This window comes from Berghia stephanieae, chromosome 5 (assembly GCF_034508935.2).
Source record: "Berghia stephanieae isolate SIO BIC M18660-M18661 chromosome 5, UCSD_Bste_1.3, whole genome shotgun sequence".
In the NCBI taxonomy this organism is placed as follows: domain Eukaryota; kingdom Metazoa; phylum Mollusca; class Gastropoda; order Nudibranchia; family Aeolidiidae; genus Berghia; species Berghia stephanieae.
In genome coordinates this window covers 69,407,416-69,429,915 of record NC_088364.1, presented here as the reverse complement: position 1 = coordinate 69,429,915, position 22,500 = coordinate 69,407,416, and the positions used below count along the sequence as shown (strand labels likewise).

The 22,500-nt window shown below is 37.4% G+C and overlaps 2 protein-coding genes across 2 annotated transcripts in view; one reads left to right on the top strand and one right to left on the bottom strand.

The window, feature by feature from the left end:
* Nucleotides 1-22,500, bottom strand: part of LOC144973510 (uncharacterized) — a 261,680-nt gene that overhangs the window by 45,909 nt on the left and 193,271 nt on the right. The gene's annotated exons all lie outside the window — the stretch shown is intronic.
* Nucleotides 18,407-22,500, top strand: part of LOC144973814 (paired box protein Pax-5-like) — a 24,246-nt gene continuing 20,152 nt past the window's right edge. The window contains exon 1 of the mRNA XM_078916706.1: nt 18,407-18,580. Within this exon, the coding sequence (XP_078772832.1) occupies nt 18,407-18,580 (174 nt within the window). The remainder of the gene's footprint in view (nt 18,581-22,500) is intronic.

Sequence of the window (22,500 nt, the reverse complement as noted above, 5' to 3'; positions counted from 1 at the left end):
AACTCGCGATATTTACAGAGAAATATAAAGGGTCCTTTTTAAAAAATAAATAAATGATCTTTATATAGCGCAATATCCACTAAATGTGCTCAAAGCGCTTTACAAGGGGTCCCTGGTCAACAGCAACATTTAACATGTAGGACGGGAGATGACGCCTGTTAGGCGATATTTCAATTTTTCGGACAAAGACAACGCTGTTATCGGCCAGGTACTCATTTTACACCTGAGTACGGTGAGAGAATGTGAGTAAAGAGGCTTTTCCAAGGACTCAACTATGCGCCGAGCGCGAGGCTCGAACCCAGGACCTTCCGATCCGAAAGCGAGTGTCATACCACTAGACCATATAACCGCACAATTAGCAGGTGTAGTTGAGATCATTTTTAAAATTCTGATCTTCCTCAGTCTGTCGGTAGCCATCGTAAAGTTATTATGTTAACGATGGCTACGGTCTGTGTGTCCCCACAACAGCAGAATCCCGCCCGTAAGGGGTTAACAACCAAAAGGGGGTATGGGGGCATCGGAAGGGATTTCAGGGAAAACGTATCCATGTTTTTGAACAAATAAATAACCCTGACGGTCGCCTGGTAGAAAGTTTGATGGTTTTGACATTTTCTAGCAGAACGGCATTGGAAACTAATGACGGCCGCGGGTTTCCAGGGGAACTGTCAATACACCCCAACCGGTTGTAATTTATTTCTCGTTGTCAAGGGCAACTGCATAGCATCATTGGGAAAGGCACTCATCCCCAAACTTCCGGTACAAAGATGTGATTACTTCTCCATGTTCTTTTTATTGTTTTTTGTTTTTTGTTTTTTGTTTTTTTTTCTGTCCATGCTGTTGCTATTGACTAGTTGAATGTCTTGTATCACGGTGTTGAGTGTGTAAGCATAGAATTGTGATACGGTGTATTGATGAGGCAGGTTGAAAAGCAAAACAAAACAAAACAAAAGCAAAACACATACAGAGAGAAAAACATAAACAGAAACAAGTAATGTTAAGAAAAGAAAATATATAAAGAAATTGAAAAGGGAGGGGATGGGGGGGGGGGGGGGTGTTCAGGGGGCCTGTCTCTTCTTTTTCCCATTGGAGGCAAATTGAGCGTGAAAGTAGTGCGTGTTACATGTTTCAGGTTAGCGTATTAATCTCTAACCTCGAGACTGACGATTTTGTGAGCGTTGTTTTGAACACATGTTCCAAATTACTTTATTGTGCTAATACATAAAAGGTGGTGAATGCTTCGACAAGTATTTTTTGTTTTGTTTTGTTCATTTCTCTTTATTTTTTGAAAAGTTATATTCTGTTATATAAACACATTATTTATCGTTAAATCTCTCTCTCTCTCTCTCTCTCTCTCTCTCTCTCTCTCTCTCTCTCTCTCCCTCTCTCTCTCTCTCTCTTCCTCTCTCTCTCTCTCTCTCTCTCTCTTCTCTTTTGTCACTATATATTATATATATATATATATATATATAATAAAAATGTGAACAAAAATATGGTATGGCAATTATATTGTCTAGTACAAAATTTAGCTTGCTATGTGGGGGGGGGGGGGGGGGGGGGAGGGGGGGGGGAGGCAAAGTTTGTGTCTTGTGAAAGACTTCTTCCTCACATTTTCTCACTACGGACAGGTGTGAACTGAGCATACGACTAATAACAACAATTACTTCATCAAAAAGAAATGATTGAAAAGTGACAAACATGACGCGTTTTTTTTTCTTTTATCTTTCCCTTAATCGTTCAATGTCGCTTTTGGTTTCGAACTTTTTGAAAGCGATTCGAGCCCAGTTAAAAGTAAATGTTTCATACATACAAAAGGTCATAAGTAAAAAAAAAATAAATAAATAAATACACCAAAGCCATAAATATTAGAGACACATGAGTAAGATCTATGGCAGAAGACAGTGAAAGGTGGGGGGGGGGGGGGGGGGGGGTCTCACTCAGATGATAGCAGAGGCGACCGAGGCGTCCCAGTCGTATGACTATGGGGGCGAAAGGCGCTAAGTCAAGTAAGTCATACACAAAACTCTCTTTTTTCTCTCATTGTCACATCATATAATATAAACATATATTTTAAGTCTTTATCTATACCTCTTATTATGATATTATCACCCCCCCCCCTCCCCTTTCAACCCCCGCCCTTCTAATCAAAGCCCTTACACAAGCATCAACATCAACAGCAACACCCAAACCATTACGACCATTAAGAGTGTTCCGGCCTCCTATCAACCCCCCTATTCACTCCAGGCCCGGGGACGGGGGCGCCGTACCGGGTTGGCATTCAATCACACACAATCTCGGGCAATCACGAGAAATCCAATGGAATCGCACAGAGTATCACGCAGAGAATCACGCAGAGACTCATGCCGAGAATCTCCGTGGTTCCCAGAGCTCTATTCATCTCCCTCCTCCATAAATCCTGTCCACCTTCCCTCGTCCTTCTTCTCTTTAAATAACGTTGAACGAGCCGAGCACCAATCCCCATGTGAAACCTTGAGCGATGAATTAAACTCACTCAATCCTAGAGAATTTTGCTACTTTACAAAATTGGAAAACATGTATTAAAAATGAGCATGGAGCCTACATAGATAATTTAATTCAACTACTATTAACATGTAAAAATGAAAAACACTAGCTTTGATACTACGCCTATAATTTGTCTCATAAAAATGTAATAAAAAGGCATGGGTAAAAGTAACCCGGGTAAACAACGGATATGGTCGGTGTTAGGGTTGAGTGAGTTAATATCTACAGCAGGGTTAAGTGTCCGAGCGAGCGGACGTGGAAATAAAATAAATTCAAAAGTTTTCAAATTCCGGGTAAGGTCTTAAAAAGTAAAGAACTGGACAAGTTTGTATGAAAGGTGCCGGACAAAGCAAGAAAGAAAAATACAAGAAAAAAAAAAAAACCCATCCCAAAAAAATCAGTCGAGATCAACTGGGGATCGAACCTCAGACATTCTGATTACCGGTCAGAGGGTCAAACTAAGGAGCTTGCACCGGTGTAAGATAAAAAAAACTGAACTATTGTATATGAAAGGTGCCGGACAAAGCAAGAAAGAAAAATACAAGAAAAAAAAAAACCCATCCCAAAAAAATCAGTCGAGATCGACTGGGGATCGAACCTCAGATATTCTGATTACCGGTCAGAGGGTCAAACTAAGGAGCTTGCACCGGTGTAAGATAAAAAAAACTGAACTATTGTATATGAAAGGTGCCAGACAAAGCAAGAACGAAAATACAAGAAAATAAACCATCCCAAAAAAAGCTGGGGATCGAACCTCAGACATTCTGATTACCGGTCAGACGTGCTATCATTATACCACAGAGGCTCCGATTGATTTTTTGGGACGTTTTTTTTTCCCCTCGTATTTTTCTTTCTTGTTTTGTCTGGCACCTTTCATACACACTAGTTCAGTTCTTTATCTCACACCGGTGCCTGCTCCTTAATTTCTAAATTTGATACCCTTAAAAAGTAGATAAATAAATAAGTCAATTAATAAATAAATTGAGGAATAACACGACATACCGACAGAGGCTGCTATCTGTATATCTGTATACAAACTCTCTCTCTCTCTCTCTCTCTCTCTCTCTCTCTCTCTCTCTCTCTCTCTCACTTGGTAACTATAAAACACTATAGCAAGAGCGAATTGTGATAAATCATAGCATCAAAAGAGCTTGACAAGTTTTGAAGAATTTGTTGCTCTATAAAATTTCAATCAGTATCAGACTGGCAACTATTTCAAAAACAAATTAAAGCCAAGCCAAGAGGAAGATAATCAATGGACTATTTATTTATTTATTTAATTATTGTGTGGAATTTACGTAACTTTTCAGGAGAATAATTTTCAGCCTTGGATGGATGTCTAGTTTCAAGATTTGGGTGGTTGGCGGTATAGAGAGGGACCTGGCCATCATCTCATTACATTGGCAACAACTGATATAATATAGTAATAAAATTGTCAAAGAAAATGGGTTGAGTGGAGATGGGGGGGGGGGCGGGGGGGGGGAAGAGAGAGAGAGAGAGAGAGAGAGAGAGAGAGAGAGAGAGAGAGAGAGAGAGAGAGAAAACATAACATTGCATGACACTTTGGCGTCATGTAGGTGTTAGCCCCGACTAGAATACGAGTGAGCGAGCAGGCAACGATGAAGATGACGACAACCACCCGATCCTCTTTTTTTTTCTAATCATTTCAGTCCAAATCTCCCTGGAAATGGCACAGCGGGTGCCTCGAGGACATTGATAAATAGCCATTAGACGCGATGATACAGTCATGATCCAGCTAAGATCCAGCCAAGATCGAGCTTTGGCCTGCCAGGGGAGTTCTTTTTGCTCTCCGCCACAGAAACGGCAGTATGTCAACAACAAAAAAAGGTTGGGGAGTCTTTTCCACACTTACAACATTCTGCCGTCTTGACCGGAGCGGAAGTCTCGTTGCTGTCGTTGTTGTTGTTGTCTACGTCATGTAATGTGTCATGGTGTAATAATAATAATGTCTAAAAGTCCGTTCTCCGGTCCCATAGCGTGTCTCACCTTTATTATTTTAGCTATTCTACCCATCCGTTTTCTATTTTTTTTTAAATCATCTGTCTCTATGTACAGTGTATTATTCTTCATAGCAGGACGGTGGGTCGTTTATTGGTCCTGCCCATAGCAATCTATAATAGGTAGATGGTGGGTCGTGGTTGTTGTAAGTGTGGTAGGAGCTGCCATTTGACAATGGAATGTACTCGTGTCACCCTAACCCGTGTCGGGTAATGGCGGAAGTTGTGGTTGGCACGAACAGGAACGGGTAGAAGAAGAAAGGTGGAAGACGGAAAGAAAATAATAATAAATGGAATTGTGGTAAATGGAGAGAAAGAAAGATGGAGAGAGAGAGAGAGAGAGAGAGAGAGAGAGAGAGAGAGAGAGTTCGACCGCAAGTAATAGGGATTGTAAAACATAAGGTGACCATTTTATTTATCATCAATGTGATCAACAAAAAACAACCAAAAAAAACAACAAAAAAAAACAACAAAAAAACCAAAAAAAAAACCCTCCTTTTCCAATCCATGTTGTCATGAATGGCCATTCCAACTTACAACAACAACAAAAACAACAACAAACCAACACAACAACAAATCATAATCTCCTCCCATCCCCCTCCCTCTCCCCACTCTGACATACTTGGCCATCCTGACTGTACAACTACAACTATAACAAACAAAAAAATAACAACAACAAAACAATAACAACACCCCTTCACTGCCCCCCCCCCCCCCTTTCCCCTTCTGCCATTCGGGGTCAATCCTGACTGTAGCTTCGTCGTGTGTGCTCCAGTACCTCGATTTGCTCACTGGTCCGCTTGACCGCTCTCCAAAACTGAAAAATGGCGGAGCCCAGTAGACCGGAAAAGGAAATGCAGGCCGGTGGTTAAATTGGGTCATTGATCTTAGAATAGCAAAATGTCCCTGAGTTTGATTAGGATATCGTGTGAATGGATGGATGGGTGGATTAATAAATGTGAGAATGAATGAATGAATGAATGAATGAATGAATGAAAGGATGGATGGATGAATGAATGAATGAATGAATGAAAGGATGGATGGATGGATGAATGAATGAATGAATGAATGGATAAATGAATGAATGAATGAATGAATGGAAGGATCAGTGGAAGGATGGATAGATTAATAAATGTGAGAATGAATGAATGAATGAATGAATGAATGAATGAATGGATGGGAGGATGGATGGTGGATGAGTGAATGAGTGAATAAATGCTTAGATCGATGAATTTCCGTATGTATAAATTGCCAAAATGAATGAATTATGAGTAAAAGGATAATAAATGATGAATGAAAGAATGAATGAATGAATGAACGAAAAAATAAATGAATGAATGAATGAATGAATGAATGAATCAGAATCGATAGATTTCCCTAGAGTTGATAACATTATCATTATGCAATTGCATGATGCTATGCGTTTAGATAAAATACTCGTATCTGGTCGCCAGAATGAAATGCACCAACATTCAACACGACTTATCATGTGTAATCTTAACTGTTTCAAGTCGGTAAAATGTATATCAAAAGATAGGATTTCAAACTGTCAGTAATATCTTCACAGATCGTCGGACGCTTCAAGAACACCGAAGGCCAAGCTCCTGTTAATCACCATCTTCACGGACCATTTCATAAATAAATGATTTATCGACAAAGACAGAATAGAATGGATGATAGCTAGCTAATGTTACTGTATCTATTGCTATCTATTGGGATCCTGGATAGCTCATACGGTAGAGTCACGACGCTTTCCCCGGCCAGGCGGAGTTGTCGTACCAGTAAGGTCGCGGGTTCAAACCCCCCATCACCGCCGCGAAATTTTAATTCTCTATTGTCTTCTGGCACTTCCTACTCACTTCATCTCTTGTTATAATCTGTGTTATCGTTATTTGCCAATATTATTATTACCATCGTCTTTATGACAACCCGACGTTTACATATATGCAGGTCTGACATCCGGATCCACTTATGGGCCTAGTTTAACATTGTTATAATGGACAATATTTTGCGTAATATTTTTTGGTTGTTGCGATTTCCATTACAACAATGAGCCCTAAAGGAATTAGGTTATCAGAACTACACATAAGTGTACGTCGTAACAACCTAAATCGATAGGAATAAATAAAGATTTGAATGGGAGTCCGGACGTCTTCGCCAATGACCCACCCGGCGTACAGATGAGTAGGTGGATCACTATTTATTAAGATAGATGAAAGTATTGGTAGATGGACTGGATGGAGGAATAATTGCTGCTGTATGGATGAATACGTAGCTGTTTTCAACAGATGGGTGGATTAGTAATTGGACGAGTATTGGGATCGATGGAAGGACGGACGGACTAACAAATTGATGTGTGACTGAATTGAAGGTTTAACAGTAGCTAAAGTCGTGGTGCATTTCTTATTAAACTCTCTTATTTCTCCATTTCCTTCTTCTTCTCCTCGACTTTCTCTCCTCCTCCTCCTTCTCCTCCCCCTTCTTCTTCTTCTTCTTCTTCTTCTTCTTCTTCTTCTTCTTCTTCTTCTTCTTCTTCTTCTTCTTCTTCTTCTTCTTCTTCTTCTTCTTCTTCTTCTCCTCCTCCTCCTCCTCCTCCTCCTCCTTCTCCTCCTCCTCCTCCTCCTCCTCCTCCTCCTCCGCCTCCTCCTCTTCCTCTGCCATTCTCTGTTCTACAAATCAGAAAGACTTCTAAAAATAGAAACACAATTAAAGAAATAAATGGACGCACAGCCACCAAGAAACAAAACAAACAACAAACCAACAACAACAACAACAACAACAACAACAACAATAACAACAACAACAACAAGAAAAAAGGAAAAGAACAAAGAATCAAACAAAAACCAAAAACAAAAAAAAACAACTGATCATCTTTTAAAAAGTTGACCAATGAACCCTGGACCAAAAACAACTTATCACTTCCGGTTGATTGACAAGAGCTTGTCAATCCCTGACCACGTCTTCGTGTCATTTCAAGTGCCGCCATTGTTGTTTAGGTTTTGGTAGAACCTGAACTTTAACCTTTGATCTTTTTCCGCCAAAATAGATCCGACCGACCTTACATCTGGTCAGTAATTAAGCAGGGAAGACAACCTTAATAAAAACTGAACATTTTTTATCGTTGTCTGCCTTTTCAATGTAGCAATTTGTGGGGAAGTGATTTTTCATCTATTTTTTTCTCCCTCCTTTTCATGAGATGGTTGAAGGCATCAACGTGAAATTGGTAAATTTAAACAATAATTGACAACTTTTGCATCTTTTTCACTTTGCACTGTAAATTTCATTTAACCACACAGGGTTAAAAGATCATTCCGATATTAGTATTAATATTATTATTACTATCAATTCTATCATCATCATCATCATCATCATCATCATCATCATCATCATCATCATCATCATCATCATCATAATCATCATCATCAGCATCATCAACATCATCATCATTATTATTATTATTATTATTATTATTATTATTATTATTATTATTATATTATTATTATTATTATTATTATTATTATTATTTATTATTATTATTATTATTATTATTATTATAATTATTATTATTATTATTATTATTATCATTATCATCATCATCATCATCATCATCATCATCATCATCACCATCATCACCATCATCACCATCACTACCATCACCACCACCCTATTATTTATTATTCAACAAAGCAGCTCCATTTACTCCAAGAACTGTCAAAAGGTCACTGTTGTCAAACACCCTCCAACAACAAATTAAATGATTATTCATGCTTCCAACGAACGAATGAATGAATGAATGAATGAATGAATGAATAAACGAACGTATGAACGAATGAGTGATTGTTTAAGATGGCGAGAGAAGAGCGAATGAGTACTCAGTACCCGGCGGGTATTCACCTCCAATTCCCTTGTTTCTAATCCCCACGATAGCACATCTCTCTCCCCCTCCCTCCACCCCTCCCCCTCAATCCCACAATGCCAAGAAAAACCACTCACGCTCCAATCAAGCGTTACGAATCTTGTCATCCCTTTGAAGTCGCCGCCCTCCTCCTTTGATTAAGCTGTCGGCAGGGCCACACCCCCTTTTCTTCTTATGGAACTCTTTGGCTATAGAGAGACAGACAGAGAGAATTCCCTTGCTCACCCTCTTGCCCCGGATTAGCACTCATGACTGCCATTCTCGTGAGTAAATCAGTAACGATATAACTTCTTCCTCTACCCAAGAATTTCCCTCTCCACGAAAAGGGCAGTTAAATTACAGTATGCCCCTGCGAGCCACTAATTAATGAGTTTTTACAGTTACCGTTCTTGTTTTCCTTCTGTTGTGACAAATTTTCGTCTTGCAAGGATTTGGAGTCTAATGAGTTATTATAACTATCCGAGATCGTGCCGTTGCTCACTCTTAACCCCCCCCCCCCTCTCCCCCGTTCCCCCTCCTTGCTTCTTCACCTCCGTCCGCCTTCTGTTATTTGTGCCCCAGAAAAGAATTGGTGAGTATTTAATGAGGGTTGTGTGAGAGTCAATGATGTCACTGAGTTAATGTTGGTGACAAATGGTCAACTGTGATTAGTTAGTTGGAAGGGGCTGGAAGGAATGGAGGGCGTGGGGGAGGGTATAGGGGAGTGAATTCTGAAATCCTGACTATAGGTTATATTATAGGCTTTTGATGTTGGTTGATACCGAAACGATGCCAACAGAAGCAAGCAAATAGGGACTAATGAAGTGACAGATTATAGAAGGAACGGTGATGACGTCACTCAGCTCTTTGTTATGGTTCTTACAAAGCCTGTTGGCTGATCAGTTCCTCATTAAATTCTCTCAATCAGACTATTAACGTTTAAATTGTTAGACAAAATTTTGTGTGTTGGTTGGTACGTTTTATTAGTACTTTATCTAAACACATAGCAGCAATTGCGTCTATTGTTGACTTGATGACCCAAAATGACCCTTTTACAAAAAGAAACAAACAAACAAAAAAGCAACTAAAAGAAAAACAAATCGCCCAATAAAACAGAAACCAACATTCAGAAAAAGATAAAGAATGCTTTTTACTATGCTGGAGATGACCTGATAACTAAAACTGAACTTTTAGTCGGTGCTGGTCTAAAAGGAAGGACTAAATCAAATCAAAATTTGCTTCATAAAGAGAATCATCCTTAGAGTAAAACGATAGAGCGACCACATCGGTAGATGCTGGTCTCAAAAGCAGGACTAAATCAAATCAAAATTGGCTCCATAAAGAGAATCATCCTTATAGTAAAACGATAGAGCTACCACATCAGAAGATGCTGGTCTCAAAAGGCAGGACTAAATCAAATCAAAATTGGCTCCATAAAGAGAATCATCCTTATAGTAAAACGATAGAGCGACCACATCAGTAGATGCTGGTCTCAAAAGCAAGGACAAAATCAAATCAAAATTTAGAGAATCATCCTAATAGTAAAACCAAGTCAAAATCTATGAAGCCGAACAAGAACTAAACGTCAACTCAACGAGTAAGTAGAGCGATCACATCAAGCGATGCTGGTATCCAAGGAGAACTAGTCTACCTTAAACAGAAGAAGACCAATGCATCGTTGCTGTCTATCATGAGAAGAGAAGCCAACTATCGCAACAACGAATCTCCTTCTTACGTTCTTGAAGGAACTCAATTAGATAGTATATGATAAAGAATTTTATAGGAACAGATTTTTGAAAAGCATCCCAAATCCACTAACCCATTCTACCCTCATCCACTCATCTAAACACCCATCCATCCATCCAAATATCCATCCATCCATCCATCCATCCATCTAACCATCCATCCATCCATCTAACCTTCCATCCATCCATCCAGCCATCATCTATTTCTCTGTTGCCCGTACAATCATCAAACAAATATGACAGAAAATCCTTTGAAACTTGATGAGACAACAGAATTACGTTCAAGAGAATTTATTGCTATAGTCCATCGTCTATTACAAATTATTACAATGGAAGATGTCCAGAAAAGGACATTTCTCCAGATCTCAACTGAAAACAAGGGGGGTCCAAAATCTTACAAGTTCATAGAGTTACAAGATGGTCTCAAACTACTTTCTATGCTCTATATTTTCCAGCGAGACTCTTACGACCAACAATAATTACCATCGGACAAGACATAACCCGGGCTATGACTATGAAGCCACATGAAGCCACACTCAGCCAGCCACACATCAATCAAAATCCAATTTATCGTCTTCAAAAGTTAATTCAAAAGCCACTCGATATTGCCACGACGACCCTAATAAATTCTCTCCACCAGATTTTTCGAGCAGAATCCAATTCATCCGCCCACGCAATACCCGTACAACAATAAAACAATGTCAGGAAACCTCAAGAAAGTTTGAGGACGACGTCATGACCCGTTAACATCAATCCCAGGACAACACTTGATATTCTCCTCCTGTGATCGGCAGCCCAGTGAAGGCAGACATAATTTCTTTTCAGGGCATGGCAGACTCATCAGACACAACAATTTGTCCTCTTGGCTTTGACGCCAATGATGATATCCAAAACTTTCGAAAGAGATAGAGAGAGAGAAAGAAAGAAAGAAAGAAAGAAAGGGGAGAGAGAGAGAGAGAGAGAGAGAGAGAGAGAGAGAGAGAGAGAGAGAAAGAAAGAAAGAAAGAAGAGAGAGAGAGAGAGAGAAAGAAAGAAGAAGAGAGAGAGAGAGAGAGAGAGAGAGAGAGAGAGAGAGAGAGAGAGAGAGAGAGAATGATCAGTAAAAGAAAAAAAAACAAAACAAAACAAAAACAAAAAAAAAAACAAACAAACCAAACAAACATTGTATCAATTGATTAAGCTAATTGTAAACAACTTCTTGGCCACTTATTGAAAATTTTCTATATTTCTGGACTTCTTTTAATCACATTGATTTTTTTATGATTTTTATATCTCCGATACTTTTCCCTCTTCCTCAACTTACAAAGACTTTCGAAGTTTTCTATGACTTATTTTGTGTGATCCAGTTATGACGTCATCAAGAAATTGACGTGACAAACTTGGGTCCATCATGCGTTTTGTATTTGGATAAACCGACAACTAACTGGGGGGGGGGGGGGGGGGGGGGGGGGGGGGGGGGGGTGGATTTGGCAGTTAGCGCCTTCGGGGCCCAGGGTGTGTTTCTAATGTCTGTTGTTGCGTGGTTAATGATGTCATTCCTCTTGTCACAATCTTCCAGGGGAATTAATCGCTTCCAGTCTCTTGAGAGTCGTTTGATATTGTAACAATTGCTGTCGTACTCTGGAAAAAAAAATCCCGCCATATTTAAAAATTTGGCCAGAAAACTCGTCCTTCAAATATCGATCGATTTAAATAGACCCTCATCTTGGCAAATACTCGTCAAACCTAAGACTTCGCGAAGTCCCATGTTTGAGAGTTTTTGCCAAGATGAGGGTCATTTAAATCGATTGATAATTGAAGGACAAGTTTTTGGGGGTTTTTTGGGCCAAATTTTAAAATATGGCTTTTTCCCCAGGGTACGGCAGATTGGTGGTGCTGGTGGTTATGTGGGGATGGATTTGTCTTGCTTGTTAAGAGATTATTTGACTGTTGTGGAAGTTTGTGAGATTAAGGGATCGTGGATAGGGTAGAGTCACGTTCTCCCCGCCCCGGCCAGGCGGAGTTTTGTAATAAGGTCGCGAGTTCAAACCCCCATCACCGCCGCGAGATTTTTATTCTCTATTTTGTCTTCTGGCACTTTCCTACACACTTCATCTCTTGTTGATATTATGGTTGTGGTAGTGGTGGTGGTGATGGTGATGCCGTGGTGAAGGTGGCGGTAGTGGTTGTGGAAAGAAGGTGGTGATGATAATAACGCTGGTTATGGCAGCGCAGCCTACTCGAAATTAAAACAAATTCGTAGCTTCCAAGGGAAAAGAAGACAGATTCACGTTTGTCTCTCGGGTCTATTCCAAGGGAAGACTGGAATAACCCAGGCGTTAGCCGCAGTGCAGCTGCTAATTGAGCTAGGGCGAGCGAGTTGACTTGCTCAAGGCCACACCACACAGCACACACAGCGGCATAGGATCGAACTCTGTACCTTTCGGGTACGAAGCGAAGCAAAGACCGTACGCACCGCTAAGTCACGCCGCTGCCCCGAAAACAACTTTAAAACCAAAAAAACACACACAAAAAAACAAAAACAAAAACAAGCTTTGTGTTTGAATCACTACATCCGATATCATATTTATATCAATGTTGAAATACTACGTCATCAACCCATCATGATGATGATGTAAATGGAAGGAGGCGATCGAGTTACGGGGATTGATTCGAGCAGGAGAAACAACTCCCCCAAAAAATAACCCAAGTTATTCCCCTTGGAGAGTTGTGTGACGTCCTGTGTCTGTCGTCTCCAGTGTCCATTTCCAATCATTGAAAGAGATTGCGCCTGGCGCGTTATTTATTATGTGTTGTGTTAAATGGATTTCCTCTAATATTGAAAGAATGCATTAGCTTCAAATTTCTATATATTATCTAATATCTAGCGATTTTATCTATCTATCTATCTATCTATCTATCTATCTATCTATCTATCTATCTATCTATCTATCTATCTATCTATCTATCTATCTATCTATCTATATATAATATATATATATATATTATTATCTATCTATCTATCTATTTATCCATCCATCTATCTATCTATCTATCTATCTATCTATAAACATTTGAAATATAATTAAGATAGTTAATTAAGATAGTTTAGATAACTATCTTAATTATATTTCAAATGTTTATAAATAGCTCCTTTTACACTAAAGTTGAGCACTATTATTTCATGGTTTTTGTTTTATAATTTATATCTATCTATCTATCTATCTATCTATCTATCTATCTATCTATCTATCTATCTATCTATATATCTATCAACTAGGCCCACAAGTTGGTTTGGATGTCAGACCTGCATATATGTACACGTCGACCGCGACAAATCTTTGGAGTCACCAACGATCACATTTCAGTCGTCCAGTAATAAAGTCTATAGGTGTGAGCAATTTTTTTTTCAGAACCATTAGGTCCATGGAGCCGGAATTTATCCCGGTTTCTATAGCTTAAAATTTACTGATAAAAGCAATTTCTTGCTACCCTTTTGATAGGACGCTACTTTGAAAAAAAAATAATAATAGGCCAATCCCCCCCCCCCCCCAAAAAAAAAAAAATAAATAATTAGATTAGTCAGGTGTAACAATATTTGAGGTCACAGAATAGTTCTAAAATGTCATATCACCTTTGAATCTCTCCATTGTTATGATAAGCTTTATACGACGAATCAAATTTCAATCACTATAATAATGACATATCATATCATATCATAATATCAGTAATAGGGCCTTCAAATGGCCCAAATGTCTTAGAGATTTTTGCTACTTTTCAAAATGGGAAAAAATGTATTAAAAATGAGCGGGTGCATACATACTTTTATTCAACTATCATTAACATGTAAAAACTAAAAACATTATCTTTGAAACTACGCCTATAATTTATCTCAGAAAAATATATTAAATAGGCATGGGGTAAAAGCTAGGCGGGTCAGTTAGGGTAAAAGTAACCACGGCAAACTACGGATATAGTCGGTGTTCGGATTGGGTGAGTTAAAATATAAGTCACAATATTATAAGACTTCTCATCAACACAATTTAAGTTACCAGTCACCAGACTATAAGGCTATGTGGTCTTGTGGTATGACATTCGCTTTCGGGTCGGAAGGTCCTGGGTTCGAGCCTTGTTCGGCGCATAGTTGAGTCCTTTGGAAAAGGCTCTTTTTTTACTCACATTCTCTAACCATACTCAGGTGTAAAATTATGAGTACCTGGCCATTAACAGCGTTGTCTATGTAGAAAAAAAATTGTAATTTGACTAACAGGCGTCATGTCTCGACAGAGAGAGAGAGAGAGAGAGAGAGAGAGAGAGAGAGAGAGAGAGAGAGAGGGAGGGAGAGAGAGAGAGGGGGAGAAGAGAAGACAGAGAGAGAGAGAGAGAGAGAGAGAGAGAGAGAGAGAGAGAGAGAGAATAAAAAAGGAAGAAGAATGAAAGATGAAGATAAAAACGATCGTTTTAACTTGTCATGAAGGCCATTTTGTTTGTCATTATCGCGTGGAGTTGAAGGATCCGAATCCAAACAAAGGCCTTCGGAAAACACTTTTAAACGGCCATAATTTGATTTTATCTCAAAGAATAACCATAAAACAGAGCAATTCTCTTTTGTATTCCTAGAACGCATTGGCAGCCATTTTTCTCTCTCTTATTCCATTTCCCCCTCCTCCTTCATTGCAGGAAGACCACAAAACGACAATCAAAATTTCCATTCAAAAGAGCAAAACGCAAAAATTGAATAAACAATTAAAAAAGAAAAGAAAAGAAAAAGAACAAGTAAGGAAGAAAAAAAAGAAAAGAAAATGAACTGTTTTGTCGAAGTGGAGAATTTATTTATAAAAGAAGAGCCGAGCGGGTTTTAATTCACCCCATCATGTGGATATTAATAATATTTTAATAACGTACAAAGCAGGCACTCCGTTTTAAAAGAGACGCGAACAAAAGGCGAGCAAGTAGGAAAAAATAGGAATTGTAAAGGTAGGAAGTTAGTGAGGGATGTACACAATGTACGGGCGTTTCTATCTCTGTGTCAGATCCTTTTCCAGAATTGAATGAAAAAAAAAGCGCCCTACAACTTTAATAGTTTATTATTATTATTATCCTGCCTGATGCAAGGGAAGAAGAAGAAGGATGAAAAGGAGGAGGAGGAGGAGGAGGAGGAGGAGGAGGAGGAGGAGGAGAATGAGAAGGAGGATGGGGAGATTTATCTCCCCCCCCCCCCTTTTCAAAACGGGTACATACACGAAAAACATGAAATACACCATGTCATGTTGTACGACCATGCCGTACACCTATTGAAATTCTATGGACAGGTTGAGTATATTATTATTATTGTTGTGGATTGACGATAGAGAAGGCTGATCATGTAGTCATCTACGACTTGCTCGGGTCTTTTTTTTTTCTTGGGGAAAGGATGGGGGTGGGTTCTTTTAAAATATTTTTTCAGTGCTTTCCTCTTTCAATTTTTTAAAAAATACACATTATCAAACTGATAATTACCATCGCCTATTTCCGTTTTCGGAAAGATGATTATTATCATCATCATTATTATTTTTGTTATTATTATTTTTATTTCAAACTTGTTTTTATTTTTATCTAAATTGAGTGGGATGTATTGTGGGTGTCAAAAGTGATGAATTCACACAATAAAAGAATCTTGTGTTTATTTTAGAAAGAAGGGGAGGAATGACAGTGATAATCGCCGGTGGAGGCAATGATGAGACACTTGCATGTATGTACAGCGTTATCAAATGCAGACAGAACATCAAAAGGGCCTGGGAATTCCAACCAAATTATGCACGTGTAAATGACATATTATCATAAAAGCAATGGCTTTGGTTTGGGCGTGTATACTCCTATTTTCTAATTGTTTTTTTTTTTTTTTCGTCTCTTCAAAAATCAGATAATGTACAATTAAAATAGTGTGTATGTGCTCGGATAAAAAAACAAACAAAAAACAAACCAACAAACAAAACAAACAGAACATGTCAAGAAATTGTTATCAATGTGTAGATATCGGATAGATATGAATCTGGTGTAAAAGAAAAAAACAGGGGATGACTGCACCTACTTATGTGTTAAAATGATAGTAAAATGAGAGAAATTCCTTCTTAAATTTTAACTCTCTCCTTGCCGATCATTTTCAGGCAGTTTTTTCCCCAAAACGACAGGCTTACCCAGCAGAAAAAAAGTATTTTTTAAACTCAAACAATCTCTCTACAAAACAACTTTATGTTCTTATTAGTTAAACAAAGATCATTGTGATGTCCAAAATAAATCTGAATAAGAAAAAAAAATGTATATTGTGTCGTAACAAATGTGACGATGTTGATGTAGATAGGTGGTAAGGAGAGGGTTAATGCTGATGAAATAAATGATGCACGATGAGCTTGCATGAACGTTTTTAGCTTCATGCCGCTCTCAATATACTGTGGTAATATTAAAATTCATAATGGAAAAGTCGCATAGATTATTTGGAAAACAACTGTTAGGATTAATAAGACGGGCCTTTCTTTTATTTTGTTTTATGTTTACGTTTTCGAGAGAGAAAAAAATAATATTGACAAGGGGTAGATTATGCAGGGTAGCCAATTCAGGAGGAAAAAACTTTATTGAACTTTTAATAATGATAATAATAATAATAATAATAATAATAATAATAATAATAATAATAATAATAATAATAATAATAATAATAATAATAATAATAATAATAATAATAATAATAGTGATTATAATAATAATAATAATAATAATAATAATAAAAATAATAATATACTTTATTCATCCAAAAGGAAATTTTTGTACAGACGTATAAAAATGCCGACAATGATACATACATAAATATAATATACGTAAATATAATGTGATAAAGTAAAATTTGGTAATACGTATAGTGTAATGATATTGTAAGCTGTGAGAATAATTACACAGTATGCGCGAGCACATCCACAGATCAGGATCTGAGCGTTGGACTCCAGTAAAAAGACTTTTTAAGTCCTACTTACTTTTTTACGTTCAGCAAAATTGGAAAATATATGAGGTTTTTTGTTTGTTTAAAAAGAAAAAACAAACTGAATTTAGTAAATATACTAAAAGATTGGTAACCCTTTAGATGGGAAGTGTGAGTGTGTGTGTGTGTGTGTGTGTGTGTGTGTGTGTGTGTGTGTGGAGGGGGTAAGGGTGTGAAAAAAGGCAATCGGTTGTCGACATTGGTATTTGAATCCGTCTGTTTTTAGAGCTAAGCACAGGAGCTCTTACAACTCTACCATCTTTTTTTTTTTTCTTCTTTTCATTCATTCATTCATTCATCAGCTTGTTCATAATTTTTCATTCATTCATTCAACAAATATATTATATTATATTATAATAGTCATCGCAACTGGGGATATGTAAGATATTGGAGATTATCCGGTAGGGAAGATTTGAAGGGGAGATAGTTTTGAGACAACACCGGGCCATTTTGGTGCATGGGGTCTTGGATGTCGGGGATTGTATAGTGTCCTATTGTGTGTTATGATTGTGTGTTTGAAAGCACGCGGAGATTGTATCACCGTCAAAGGACGCGCTGTAGAGATTTATCGTTGATAAACTTCAGTCATTCATGTCGTTCTGGGACGACGAGAATTTCAACAAATAAATAAATAAATATATAAAATTAAATAATGAATGAATAAATAGCGTTCATATGATAATGGATAATGAAATATAAATTTATCTAGTTCCATGAAGTTACTGCTCGTTTGATTCTTGTGTTGAATTGGTCTCGATTCTAGATAATCTCTCATACTGTAATTAATATCATAGAATATAGCATTGTGAAGTAAGTACACTGAACATGATAAATATCGAGTAATCTATAATATTATATTATACATATATGTTCATTTCGTCAATGTCCGGTTCTAAATGTATAAACACAGAGCAATCGCTTTCGAGAAAAATGAAAAAAAAAAAAAAAACAAAAAAAAAACAAAAACAAAAAAAAAAACAACAAAAACAACAACAAAAAAACAAACTAACAAACAAACAAAAAAAAAACACCCAAAAAACAACATCTGATTGACATTTGTTTACTGTGCTGGTGATTGGAAAAAAAAACGAAAACAAAAACAAAACAAAACGTGATGCAGTTAATGACTTTAAATCATAATATCATTTTATTGGCTATCCTCAATAATATGTGAATAGTTGGGGGGAGGGGGGGGGGGAGATAAACGGTTATATTTGGGTTACAGCTGAAAACAAAAATGCCCGCAAGTGGCGGCGTCTACACGGTCAGCAACGGTTATTATCTAGATGTTTTTAAAAATCTGTCCACCGATTACTTCAGTCTCAGTCCCATCAAGAGGCTATTCCTGGCCAATCTTTTCAAGACAGTCCACCTGATTTTGTCGGAACTTGATGTTAATCCAGAGAAATTGGTAAAAGTTAGAAAATGACTAGATATATAATTTCATTTTTATTTTGATGTCTAGATATTAATTTTTTAAAAGAAAATTGAAAAAAATGTTGTTGACAAACTCGATTTTTTTTGTCCAAATATTATTTCGGTCAGTTTGATGAGCTATTCCTCCCAATCTTTTTCAAGTAAGCTCACAAGTTTTTAATGGGACTTGATACTATTCCGGGACGCATTATTCCAGAGTCTTGTCAAGACAGCCCACCTGTTTTTGCTGAACTTGATTTTACTCCAGAGAAATTGGTGAAAGCCAAATAAAATGACTAGATATAATTTCATGTTTATTTTGATGTCTAGATATATATTTTTTCAAAAATTTGATTTAAAAAAGTGTTGACAAAGTCGATATTTTGTTCGCCACATATTATTTCGGTCAGTTTGAGAAGAGTTCCCTTCCAATTTTTTTCAAGAAAGCTCACAAGTTTTGAATGGGACTTGATATTATTCCGGGACGTATTCTTCCAGAGTAAACTGAGGATAGCCTTATAATAACTCTTTGAATTCGTTGACATTGTATCAAGAAATGACGTGAGTAGGAAAGTGCCAGAAGACAACGAGAATAAAAACTTAGCGATGGCTCGAACCCGCGACCTTACTGGTACGACAACTCCGCCTGGTCGGAGAGATCGTGACTCTACCGTATGAGCGAGCTATCCACGACCCCAGATATCTGACAATGTATAGAAACGTTAAAGAAAACAACCTAATGGCAGGGCCTCATTATATGAATCTACTTGTCTTTTTTTTTTTTAATCTTTTTTCCACCACCTAGCCATCTATCCATTTATGACTGGCGTCTCACGTTGGTTTTAAATTTAAAGTTAAAAGAAACGATTTTATTCTTCACAATTAAATTATAATTAAACTTCTCGAAATCTCATAGTTTTTGTGTTAAAATTAAAAAAAATATTTTTCAACATCTAAATTTTAATCACTGCAACATAAAACCGTTTTGAAAAAAAAAAATTGGTCATATTAATTTTCCTATTTTTACTTTTCAGCCATGGAAAAAAAATGTGTATCCAATAATTAGGTTCTAATCTCTTCTAAGTATTTTACAACAGAATGTCATTTAATCTTAATCTCCGAATGAAATTCTTTGTCATACTGTGTAAACACGACATGCATTCCATTAGGGCACACATAACACACACAACACACACATACAACACAACACACAACACACTTTGGAGCGAGCCGGTCGATGGAACGATCTTCATGCCAGAGCACAGACGAAGCGCAACCATCCGCACCACTAAAGACTTAAAGATGCTTTGTCGTTTTTTAGACACCCGTACAATAAATTTATTCAACTTTTAACTTTATTTACATGTTGAGTATTATTGAAAATAACCTGAGCGTTTGATAAATTTGAAAACTGATCTATTTGTTTTGTATTTTAAAAAAATAAACAACAAAAATGAAATTGAATTTTTTGAATTTTCTATGTTTCAATTTCTCACCTTTTCAATGAGATTACGAAACGGGACTTCTTGGGACCGTAGTTTTGTGTGTGTAACCGATACAAATTTAACGCGCCAATGGCATTAAATATAATAGCATAATTGGGAGATATAGGAATTTGTATGACTGGCTAATCTCGTGCGATATGGCTGGTTGCTACAAGGAGTTAACGATGCCATAATTTCTCGTTTTCAACGGTCGGTATGTCCTCATACAACTTCAATAAATTCCAGACTTTTCTTGAAAGATATAGACTCTGTCAGAAATTGGAAATTACTCAGTTAAATTATATGTATATATATATATATATATATATATATATATATATATATATATATATATATATATAAGTATCAATCCACTATTAAGGTGACCACTGTGAAATGCACCAATTGGAGGACCAAGCATATGTCTTGTTCAAATTGATTAAACTGTTCAATCTTTGTTCAAATGAGTATAGTTTGATTCCCTACAATGATTTATGAACACAATTCTGATGCTTGATGATCACAATGGTATATAGAAAATTACTCGGTCCCCCTAATGTTTTACTAAGTGTTTCTGTAGCTTTAAGGAGACATTTGGTAAAAACATGTTTTTAGGGAGACCACATTAAAAAACCCTTTTAGGGAGCCCAGTATATGTTTATATATGTGTATACCTAAGAGTGCATTTTCAAGTGAGCTACCACCAAATTGTCTAAAATAAAGTAAGTCCTTAAGATTAAGAGCTTCATGGCCATAGTGTCGAAGCTTATCCCAGTCCCAGTGTGCGTAGAGTGAAGTGGCCGAGCAACGCATTTACTAACTCCTGGAAGGTCCATCCCTCAGAAGGGGCGCTCAGGGAAATAACCTGGGACTCAAACACGGCAAAAAATATTCCCAGTTGCTCCGTGCGCCATTGTTTTTGCAGTCCCCGACCCCTTTAGAAACCTGACGACCCAGGTTAAGATCAGAGATAGAAGGGACCAGGCAGAGGAGTTTATTTGTTGTTGTTGTATACCACTGAATGGACTTGGTTTGTTTTGTTTTTAAGGGTTTTACGGCGCTTGCAACACATTAAGGTCATATCAGCGCCAGTAAAAAGGAAGAAAATGGGATAGTAAAAAGTTCTGGAACTACAATTAGAGCACCCAAGAAAAAGTAAGGCAAAGGGGATTTGTTTCAAATAGGAAACAGTAGATTCCAAGAGCCCACTATCAAAGTACTTAGTTTGAGATCACCTAAACGTCTCATTCAGACACAAGCACAGGTCCCAACAAAGAGGGATACACTCAAATGTTTACAAAGCATAAATAATATGTAAACAAAACAATAAAGAGCATAACAGACAGATGATTTACAAGGGAAAAATATAATCTCCCAAAACTCGAACTATACATTTGACTGTTTCCCTCCCAGCCAGGTCCTGGACAAAACCAAGTAATCCCATCCCGAGACAAAGACAGAAAACAAGTTGGAAAACAGACATAGGGGGATAGAAGACGCAACGAGTACGTCCCTGCCCATTATGGGAAGTCGGGAACCCCACCCAGTGAATGGAGTTGGATGGATAGGACAGCAGATCTGATGGACACAATGAACGGCTTCAATCAACATCTCATTCACTTTAACTTGCACAATGCTTGCTTTGGTTTCGTGGTAGACAGTTCGTCTGACGCCCGAGTTGCCAGGGTTCGAATCTATATTTGTGGCGATGCAGAGTCATTGTAAAAGTCTCATTTACAGTCTCACTTGTGTTAATTGGAGTACGTTACTGAATTGTAACAACGTTGTTCTGTTCGTGTCCATATAAATGTACTACCAGCTGCACGTTGAGCTCATTGTGGGTTTTATGATACATCAAGCTCGTGTAAAATTACATTTACATTTGACCGAAAAATGATACATAACGATAGAAGTCTACAAATCATATTGCAGGTTTATTTCAGTTCCAAAAGCCATCACAAACATTCATCCACTGTATCACATAAGTCTTTGGTCACCAAATAAAAGCATGAAGTTTGCTATGTGTACAGTGCAACATAAAAGGATAGAAACAGTTTTACTGATAAAACCCTCAAATGATAACAAACCAATATGTTGTTGCTGGTAAGTTGCTTAATTGCATTTGTTAAAAAGCATAAACTGTGAAGCAAAAGTGTTGAAAATCGTTTGAATAAAGTTTAATGCAAAAAAAAAATAATTCTTAAGCACTTTATGCCGTTCTAAGCTGTCGTTGCTGCATTTTTTTTCATTATTAATTTTTATTATTCTGATTAAGGATGAGGGGATAAAGAAAGAATGAAATTAAATGCACAGAGGTGTCATTTCTTGACAGTCGCCTCTAAAGATTGCAACTCTTAAAATTATCATAAAAAGAATAGTGAAATTTTACATTAGGTATCTAGAAAATGCTGAACATAAAGCTACATTGGCC